General features: G+C 30.1%; 1 protein-coding gene and 1 long non-coding RNA gene across 2 annotated transcripts; one reads left to right on the top strand and one right to left on the bottom strand.

Moving 5' to 3' along the window:
• Positions 1–2,210: 2,210 nt before the first annotated feature.
• On the bottom strand, positions 2,211–3,240 carry LOC145072627 (uncharacterized). Its single transcript, XR_013691080.1, has 2 exons — positions 3,043–3,240; positions 2,211–2,894 (listed from the first exon to the last, which is right to left on the bottom strand). It is a non-coding gene; the product is annotated as an uncharacterized LOC145072627 (long non-coding RNA).
• Positions 3,241–8,748: 5,508 nt separating this feature from the next.
• Positions 8,749–9,878, top strand: LOC145074629 (SWIB/MDM2 domain superfamily protein). Its single transcript, XM_079020976.1, has 3 exons — positions 8,749–8,901; positions 9,269–9,447; positions 9,685–9,878. Exons 2-3 carry the CDS (start codon positions 9,274–9,276, stop codon positions 9,811–9,813), a joined length of 303 nt encoding a protein of 100 aa, XP_078877102.1. The 5' UTR covers positions 8,749–8,901; positions 9,269–9,273; the 3' UTR covers positions 9,814–9,878.
• The last annotated feature ends 1,200 nt before the right edge of the window (positions 9,879–11,078 follow it).

Below are 11,078 nucleotides of genomic sequence, written 5' to 3'. Positions count from 1 at the left end.
GTTGAAATAGTTGTTATATTTCTGAATAGCAGAGTTCTATCCAAATTATCCACATAACCATCCAATTATTCAACATAATCCATCATCAATATAATCCACCGCATCATTCATGTATAATCTTCTCTTAATCTTTATTAATTCCGTCATGTCTTTAAATTTGGTATGAGAGCAATTAATCCTTCATCATGTTATTTTAAATTTGGTATCAGAGCTAAGTAACGTTCTTCCTATTATTTTGAATATTAAATCTTTCGTTCATATGAATATATGTTCATCATGCATCATCATATATATATTCTTATAAATATTCATCGTTACAAACATTCATCGTTATAAGTTATTATCATAAACTCATTATTAAAATCAAATACTACTATCCACCTACAATTTAAACATATGTCGGTAGAAGGTTTTTTACAATTATGACTATGTACCAAGAAGTTAGAAACGCATTTCATATGTCAATGAGGTTTTTAATTCTCTAACTGCATCATAAATATAATAGTATTAAAAAACCCCACCATCAACATCTTATTAGAATTTATAAATCGTAACTTTGAAAGAAAAAATAAATTATCATTTTGTTTCTAAAAGTTATGATCATGAGTTTTTCAAGTTTAAATATTAACAAATAAAAAATCTTGAAGATAAATAACAAGAATAATTTATTAAATATGTCTCAAGAAATAGAAAATACGCCAATCATTATTAATAACGAAGAAAATGAAGTGGGATACACTTTTGATGCTCAAGAGAGCCGATTACAATTATTGTTGCATTCGTTTGATTGCAATACGATATACATATTTACATTATAGCCCCTAGACTATTGAGGGTTACACACTTTATGTTACATCACAAATAATACAATCGACACTTAATAATTATCCTACCGACACTTCTATTTAATTACGTAAAAATAACAATCCTTTCCACGTTGAAAGGACATGTGTCTTAAATAAAGGATTGTTATTTTTACGTAATTAAATAGAAGTGTTGGTAGGATAATTATTAAGTGTCGGTTGTATTATTTGTGATGTAACATAAAGTGTGTAACCCTCAATAGTCTAGGGGCTATAATGTACATATGTATGTCGTATTCCAATCAAATGATTGCAACAATAATTGTAACCGGCTCTCTTGAGCCTATAAATAGGGCCTTTGCCCATATGAAATAAACAAGTTAAGTTTGAATGTTTAAGACTTGAGTTGATCTCAATTGTCTTCTCTGTTGAAATAGTTGTTCTATTTCTGAATAGCAGAGCCCTATCAAAATTATTCACATAATCATCCAATCATTCAACATAATCCAGCATCAATATAATCCACCGCATCATTCATTTATAATCTTCTCTCAATGAGTTATATCTAAAATTATGTTTTTCAGATAGTATAAAATTTAATTTTCTTATAGCATCTTTATTAATAATATTTTTATTAATTAGAGCATCAAAAGTGTATCCCGATTCATTTTCTTCGTTATTAATAATGATTGGTGTGTGTTCTATTTCTTGAGACGTATTTATAAATTATTCTTGTTATTTTATTTTCAAGATTTTTTATTTGTTAATATTTAAATTTGAAAAACTTATGATTATAATTTTTAGAAACAAAATGATAAGTTTTTTTCTCAAAGTTATGATTTATAAATTCTAATAAGATGTTGATGGTGGGGTTTTTAATACTATTATATTTATGATGCAGTCAGAGAATTAAAAACTTTTTTGACATATGAAATGTATTTCTAACTTCTTGGTACGTAGTCATAATTGTAAAAAAACTTCTACCGACATATGTTTAAATTGTAGGTGGATAATAATATTTGATTTTAATAATGAGTTTATAACTTATAACGATGAATGTTTGTAACGATGAATATTTATAAGAATATATATGATGATGCATGATGAACATATATTCATATGAATGAAAGATTTAATATTCAAAATAATAGTAAGAACGTTACTTAACTCTGATACCAAATTTAAAATAACATGATGACGGATTAATTGCTCTGATACCAAATTTGAAGACATGGCAGAATTAATAAAGATTAAGAGAAGATTATACCTGAATGATGCGGTGGATTATATTGATGATAGATTATGTTGAATGATTGAATGATTATGTGGATAATTTGGATAGGGCTCTGCTATTCAGAAATAGAACAACTATTTCAACAGAGAAGACAATTGAGATCAACTCAAGTCTTAAACACTCAAACTTAACTTGTTTATTTCATATGGGCAAATGCCCTATTTATAGACTCAAGAGAGCCGGTTACAATTATTGTTGCAATCATTTGATTGCAATACGACAAACATATATTTACATTTTAGACCCCTAGACTATTGAGGGTCACACACTTTATGTTACATCACAAATAATACAACCGATACTTAATAATTATCCTACGGACACTTTACATAATTAAAAATATAATAATCCCTTCCACATTGAAAAGACAGGTGTCTTCAATAATGGCTTTTTACGTCATTGCTTACGTCATTAGGTGTCTTCAATAATGTGTTCAATCATGGCTTTTTACGTCATTGCTTACGTTATTCCTCCCGTTAATTTTCCATGAATGGTGTTTCTTCTGTGTTTTCTGAACAGTGACTGCAATGGTGTCTTGGTGCATGCATAATATGTTTACAAAGTTGTTTTTTGATATCAGCATGTAATTCAGCTAATTATTGAGAAAACTTTTCGAAAGGTTGTTCGAAGGTTTCAATTGATTTCATTGCTTCCGGAGTGATTTCACTGTCTGTTAACGAATAGATGATGAAAGTTTTACTAGCGTAATTCACTCTGATTCTTGACTTTTGATCTTTACTGTTGCCTATGCGTGATGATGCTAAATAGACACCGGCGAGTGCAAAAATTAGATGATCCTGTGTTGGTGATTCCAAATTTAAAATAACATGATGATGGATTAATTGCTCTGATACCAAATTTAAAATAACATGATGACGGATTAATTGCTCTGATACCAAATTTGAAGACATGACGGAATTAATAAAGATTAAGAGAAGATTATACCTGAATGATGCGGTGGATTATATTGATGATAAATTATGTTGAATGATTGGATGATTATGTGGATAATTTGGATAGGGCTCTGCTATTCAGAAATAGAACAACTATTTCAACAGAGAAGACAATTGAGATCAACTCAAGTCTTAAACACTCAAACTTAACTTGTTTATTTCATATGGGCAAAGGCCTTATTTATAGGCTCAAGAGAGCAGGTTACAATTATTGTTGCAATCGTTTGATTGCAATACAACATACATATTTACATTATAGGCCCCTAGACTATTGAGGGTTACACACTTTATGTTACATCATAAATAATACAACCGACACTTAATAATTATCTTACCGACACTATTTTAATACAAACGACAAATACAAATAATTCTACCGACACTTTACATAATTAAAAATATAATAATCCCTTCCACAATTAAAAGACATGTGTCTTCAATAATATCTTCAATAATGGCTTTTCACGTCATTGCTTACGTCATTAGGTGTCTTCAGTAATGTCTTAAATAATGGCTTTTTACGTCATTGCTTACGTTATTCCTCCCGTTAATCTTCCATGAATGGTGTTCCTTCTGTGTTTTCTGAACAGTGACTGCAATGGTGTCTTGGTGCATGCATAATATGTTTACAAAGTTGTTTTTTGATATCAGCAGGCAATTCAGCTAATTGATGAGAAAACTTTTCGAAAGGTTGTTCGAAGGTTTCAATTGCTTTCATTGCTTCCGTAGGGATTTCACTGTCTGTTAATGAATAGATGATGAAAGTTTTACTGGCCTAATTCACTCTGATTCTTGACTTTTGATCTTTACCGTTGCCTATGCGTGATGATGCTAAATAGACACCGGCGAGTGCAAAAATTAGATGATCCTATGTTGGTGATTCTCGTGGTAGATCATCTTTTGTTGGTTTTGAGCCGTTGCTTATTCCCATGTTTGCGAAAGTAATATTTGGGACAATTAGTTGAGAGTCTTCATCAAAAATTGGATAGCTAGAATGCATTTTAATGAATAATCCTCTTTCCTGTTTTGCAAATCGTATTTTATAATTTATGATGATAGTTTGCATAGCAGAAGGGAACTCGCCGATGCAGTGTAAATTGGTGCCTTCTAGATAGATGGTGTCGATGAATCCATGAATAAAATAATCCCATAAAGTCATAGGATCTGATAAGTCAACTAAGAAAACTGCTTTAGGACCTGGGCGTCTGGTTACTGGGTAAAAGCCCATCAAAGAATGGACTTCGGTGTATGAAATGAGGTTGTCCCATAATTCAGCAAATTTTTTGGCAGATGGTTTTTTCATTGCTTCTTTTTCTTTAGTTGATAGAATGGATTCAAGGGCAATTTTTGCATTTAATTGGTTAAGGGATATTGGGATGGATACAGGTTTTTGTGGTGTGAAGTTGGATATAGGTTTTTGTGGTGTTAGGAGAACTGTTTTTGAACATTCGACGTTATCTTTTATTACTGCTTTGTATGCTTCGTTGTATGCGCTTTCTGCTTCATTTTTCGTTCTGTAACTTTTGTGAAAGATATTTTTTTTCCAAGAATATATGAACTGGCGACTTCCCAATCGTCATATACTCCTTTGTTTTCTCCGTTGAAAAATACGTACAATTTCTTCATATTTTTATGATCTGTTGTAGTGGTGGATACTCCTCCTGGTTTGGCGTCATGGTTTGTTTTTCTGTTTCGAGTGCTATTTGTGGTTGACTTTCATCGGATGATATTTCTTGAATTTCTTCTTTTGGTTGCTTTGTTGTTGAGCTGCTGGCTGCTTCTTCTTTAGATGCTGGATAAGATGATAGAGTTTGTATTGTTTGTTGTAGTTGCTCTTTTTCACGTTTGACTACTTCAAGTTGTCTGATTAATGATGCTTCTTGCTCCTCTTTTTGTCTGAACTGGTGTTTGACTTGCTTCATGATGGCTTCCATTTCAATATTTCTGCTGAATGAATATTTGCGCATTTTGGGTACCTGAATAATTGCTGAATGATGTTTGCTTTTAATGATGATATGAGAATTTTCATATCAATGTACGCTTTGGTGATATTTTCATATCACTGTATACTTTATCATTGTTTACTTTGGATGGTATTTTCATACCAATATATGCTTTAGCAATGTATACTTTGGATAGGTTAGATATGAGGTTTCCGTCATGTTCTAAACCCAATAATGTTGTCTTCATAGGACTTATTTATCTGAATCAGAATCAGTATCAGTTGTATATGCATAAATATCTATATCTGAATCTATTCTTGAATCTTCTATAGGTTCATACCCGAGATCATATGCAATTTTTAATAAGTTTGTTTCTTTTTCTTTATTAGTCTTTTTTGGACATTCGTAGGCTTTGTGTCCGTCTTCTTGACATATCCAACATTTACAATCTTTTTTATTAAATGGACAGTAATTTGTGTTAGATTGATATTTTTTCTTATATCGTTTTCTGTCTCGAAAATATTTTCTTTCACCTTGTTTATAATATTGTTTATATTTAGGTTTATAAATTTGTTTTTTCCAATTTTTCTTTTTATATTTTTGTTTTTTATTATCTTTACAACCATATTGATTAACTTTACCGGATAAGGTATCACAGCATAAATCAATTCTTGCATCTTGTGTTGTTTTTTTCTCTAAACATTTTTTCTGCATCCATGCTTTTAATCTACTTATCCTTGCTCCTAAGGTATCTGCAATTTTATTTTGTTGTAATGCTTCTTGGAAATCTTTTATTACACTTTGACTTACTAATGATGGTAATTTTTGGTAAAACATGTCTAATGCTATCTTTTTTCTAGTAAAATCTAGATTATAATAATGTTCAGAATACTCGCATATAAATGGGTCTAAATAACACATGTTACAAATTCGTAAGTTAGTTAGATGCCATAATGATTCTAATTGAAAAGCTTCTTGAGATGTTTTATCTTCTATTTGTTTTCCTATGAATTCTTGAATAAGCCGATTTAATACATTTTTAAATGTTTCCATAGCGTCAGTGGTTGCTATCATCATCGTCTCTGTTTCATCGAGAGATGAAAGGAAACGATATGTATTGCCCTGTGTTTTATGTATAATATAATTAAGAAATTTTTTTGGATGTAGATTTCTTAATTCTTCAGTTAGTTGAATTTGAATTCCTATTTTATTACTCCATTCTTGAATTTTTGCTTCGGGATTTTGCTCACAATCAATAAAAAGAATATCTGAATTTGTTGGAAAAGTAAATAGTTTAGGTATATATTTTGGAGGTATTTTTTCCCATTTGTTTTGTTTATTTTTGACCATTCCTTGTCTATATAAAAAATTTTCTTCTAACGAAGGTGGTCCATAAATATATTGACTTTGATAATTATCTTCAACATATGATTGTTTTCGTTTTAATCCAAAATTATTTTGCGATTCTTTACATGGTTTTGAATAAGGGTTTTCATCATCGGATGAAAAATCGTATATCACTTCTGCATCGTTATTATTTTCTATTTATGTGCTATTTTCTTGAATTTCGGATGGAATTTCTAGTGCTGCGAATAATTTAGTTAATGTATCTACTTTTTCTTGTAAAGTTTCCATATTAATAAATTTTTAGTTTCTTTTTATTAGCGGAGTAGTTATTATCGGTTGAAAATTAGTTTCATTTAAAATTCTATTATTAGTCATATTTGGTGATTCAAGTGATAATAAAGGTGTAAATAGTTTATCTATATAAATTCTATCTTCTGTTTTAAATGTAATACTATGATGAGAATTTGTTAATGCATAATTTATTTGATATGTAATAGTAAATGGATGATTCCCTTTTAACATAAAATTTTGTCTTAATAATTTATATCGTACGGTAATACTATTACTTAAATTTTTATCTTTTAGACTTAATCCTAGTTGTATATTAATATCAAATTTTATTTTTCCTTCAATTAAATTTCCTTTTCCTTGTGCAATAATACTTTCTTGATTATTAATTAGACGGTCATCTCTAATTTCTAATTCTATTGGTGTGTCTAAATCGCTAAAAGTACTTTTTAAAATTATTTGAATAGTTGATATATGAATATAAGCGATTTTTGTTCTATCTGGTTCTTTAATATTAGATAATCTATTTCTAATTTGTTGTTTATTTAATATAGGTATAATAATATTTCCTTGAGTTGACTCCATAGGTATTGGTTATTCTCCTAGAATTTTTCCATAATATATAATATTTTTTCTAGAAAAGAAATTTTTCAATGAGTTATATCTAAAATTATGTTTTTCAGATAGTGTAAAATTTGATTTTCTTATAGCATCTATATTAATATTTTTATTAATTAGAGCATCAAAAGTGTATCTCGATTCATTTTCTTCGTTATTAATAGTGATTGGTGTATTTTCTATTTCTTGAGACATATTTAATAAATTATTATTGTTATTTTATCTTCAAGATTTTTTATTTGTTAATATTTAAACTTGGAAAACTCATGATTATAATTTTTAGAAACAAAATGATAATTTTTTTTTTCAAAGTTACGATTTATAAATTCTAATAAGATGTTGATGGTGGGGTTTTTTTAATACTATTATATTTATGATGCAGTCAGAGAATTAAAAACTTTTTTGACATATGAAATGTATTTCTAACTTCTTGGTACATAGTCATAATTGTAAAAAAACTTCTACCGACATATGTTTAAATTGTAGGTGGATAATAATATTTGATTTTAATAATGAGTTTATGATAATAACTTATAACGATGAATATTTATAATAATATATATGATGATGCATGATGAACATATATTCATATGAATGAAAGATTTAATGTTCAAAATAATAGTAAGAACGTTACTTAACTCTGATACCAAATTTAAAATAACATGATGACGGATTAATTGCTCTGATACCAAATTTAAAATAACATGATGATGGATTAATTGCTCTGATACCAAATTTGAAGACATGACGGAATTAATAAAGATTAAGAGAAGATTATACCTGAATGATGCGGTGGATTATATTGATGATGAATTATGTTGAATGATTGGATGATTATGTGGATAATTTGGATAGAGCTCTGCTATTCAAAAATAGAACAACTATTTCACCGGTTACAATTATTGTTGCAATCGTTTGATTGCAATACAACATACATATTTACATTATAGCCCTCTAGACTATTGAGGGTTACACACTTTATGTTACATCACAAATAATACAACCGACACTTAATAATTATCCTACCGATAAATACAAATAATTCTACCGACACATTACATAATTAAAAATATAATAATCCGGGGGGGGGGGGGGGGGGGGGGGGGGGACACATGAATAATGGTGACACAAGAAATCTAAGTAATGACACCGTAGTAAAAAAATATTAAAAAAAAAAAGCCCCTGTTTACAACTATAATTTGATCTAAACTTATTTTGGCTTGTTACTTAAGATGTCCAACTAATATACTTTACAACATCGAAACGATATGGAAAATTCCAATAAAATTAATTACGATTTATTTATCTAGAATGAAAAAGTAAAAATTGTAAAATATGTGTTACGAGACAAACTGGGCATATGTACCAAGATGAAAGATAAATCCACAATAACTTTTCATATTGTAAACGAAAATTGTTTTGAGTCTGATGTGAAATTCGTACAAAGTTTAGTGGCTATTTTGAAAATTAAACATACATGATTTAAATAAGCCTAAGGCGACCACCAGCACTTGCTCTCTTCTTCAACAGGCGGACTGCAAAAGATCTTACAAGTTATATACCCATCGGCGACGAGTTATCTCTGCGAAGAACCAACCTCCCTAATCCCTATAGACCTCATTTGTTTTGGTTGCTTTATAGGTGTAAAATCTCTGGTATGATCCCTTAAATTCATATACTTAAACGTTGCAGCTGCCCAATTCGTTTAAATGTTGTAAAATTCACTTTTAGTTCGTATAACTGTTATACACATTTCATTTGATAATCATATGAACACGGCCATCGTCTATTGTGGGTTATTCGATGGTTGTTCTTTCATGCTTTGCACTATTCGGCAGATAGAAACAGAAACCCCAAATGAACACCAGGTGTTCGATGAAATTCCCAAAAGAAACATCTTTCATTTTTTTTTTAATCCCTGTTAACAAATGTTCATTTTAAAGGAGAAAGTCGTTCTGTTTTTTGGTTTATTCAATTGCATTTCAAGAAATTGCTGTAAAATCACATGTTCATCTTAAACAGCGACGATGTTACCACAACGGATGAAGAAGGGTATCATGGATAACCCGAAGAAACTTGCAACCTTGATTGATCTTGTTAACTTGCCTTCGACACTTAGGGAATTTGTTGGACAATCTCAAAGTTCTAGATTAGGTTGTTTTCGGCGTGTTTGGTCCTACATAAAAGACAACAATCTCCAGGTATTACTTACTAATCTTCTTAATTTCCAACACTTTCTTTTGTCTTTTCCTTTTAATTTCATAAATAGTTAAATATGTCATATATGATTACAAAAACTATTACTAGATTAATGTTACTACTGTTGTTTCTTGCTATTAAAGATTGGAATTTTTTTATTTGTGTGGTTTGATTTGTAATCATTAACCAAATTGTTGAGTTAATTTTTTTTTTCTTATGATGGTATTTTTGTAATTTAGGATCCAAAGAACAAGAACATAGTCCATTGTGATGAAAAACTGAAGAGTATTCTATTGGGAAAAACTCAGGTGGAGCTAGAGGAACTTCCTATGTTGATCAAGCTGCATTTTCCTAAGAACCAAAAGTGATTAATGTACTAAAGATGATTAAAAAAATAGTACTATTAAAATAATAGTAACCAAGTTTTATAGTATATGTTTACCCCAAAACTTTTTTTAAGAAATTTTGCTACTAAAGTTTCCTTTCTGCTCAATTTTTATGAAATCGTGTTAAAACTATATAACCTGCTTGACTGATGACGAGGCAATGATATGATAATGATCAGACAAATAGTTTAAATATTATTAAGGGGGTGTTTGGGATTGCTTATTTGAAGTGCTTATTGACTTAAATAAGGAGTTTTTGACACATGAGTTTTTAGCGTTTTAGTGTTTGGATAAAAAGATTTCATAAGCATTTATTGACTTAAATAAAGAGTTAATAAATTGGTTATTATACATATAAGCTTTAAAGGATACTACTTTCTCATCAAAATCATTTATCTCATCAAAATCATTTTACAACTCAAATATTTTTTCTTAAAATCTCTTATTCATCATCTTTATCGGGCATGTTTGATGCCCTGTTTGAAACGACCATAAATGTCAATCTGGAGGCGGAACAGAAGATCGTTGAACTACGACAACAAAATGCGGATAATGCATGCCCGAGGAAGAGAAGATACATACAAAAATATCGTGAGGTGGCTAATGAATGACTCATGCATGATTACTTTGTTGAGGACGCCACGTTTCAAGGATATTATTTCAGTTGTCGGTTCTGTATGCATAAAACTCTGCTTTTGCGTATCATCAACGACATCATGGCAGCATGTCCATTTTTTCAGCAAAAACGGGATGCTAGAGGTACAATTGGTTTTTCTCCTATACAAAAATGCACCGTTGCAGCTTGTCAATTAGTGCATGCCATTTGCTCTGATGCACTAGATGAGAATCTTAGGATGTCCGAATGTACTGCATGAACTAGCCTTCACAAATTTTGCAAGTATGTAATGAGATTATATGGTCCACGATATTTACGCAAACCTACTTGTAGTGATATCCAACAGTTGTATGTTCATCATTCAAATGTGTACAACTTTCCTGGAATGTTTGGAAGCCAAGATTGCCTCCACTGGGCATAGGGTGGTTGTTCGAATGCCTATAAAGGGCAATACATCCGAGACGATCATGGTTATCCAACCATCATAATTGACGAGGTGGCCTCACAAGATTTGTGGATATGCCATGCATTCTTTGGCTCTACTGACTCCCTCAATGACATTAATATTTTTAACATGTCTTTCTTATTTGACGACATATATAAAGGGACTGCACCAGATTCTTCCTTTCAA

This window comes from Lactuca serriola, chromosome 9, assembly GCF_051521515.1.
Source record: "Lactuca serriola cultivar US96UC23 chromosome 9, Lser_US96UC23_V15, whole genome shotgun sequence".
NCBI lineage: Eukaryota > Viridiplantae > Streptophyta > Magnoliopsida > Asterales > Asteraceae > Lactuca > Lactuca serriola.
Note: the sequence above shows the minus strand (reverse complement) of the source record. Positions and strands in the feature narration are given on the sequence as shown.

Coding starts and splice junctions, on each gene's coding strand:
- LOC145074629 (XM_079020976.1), top strand. CDS start 9,274: ATGTTACCACAACGGATGAAGAAGGGTATCATGGATAACCCGAAGAAA. Junction 9,448..9,684: donor TAAAAGACAACAATCTCCAG/GTATTACTTACT, acceptor TTTGTAATTTAG/GATCCAAAGAACAAGAACAT.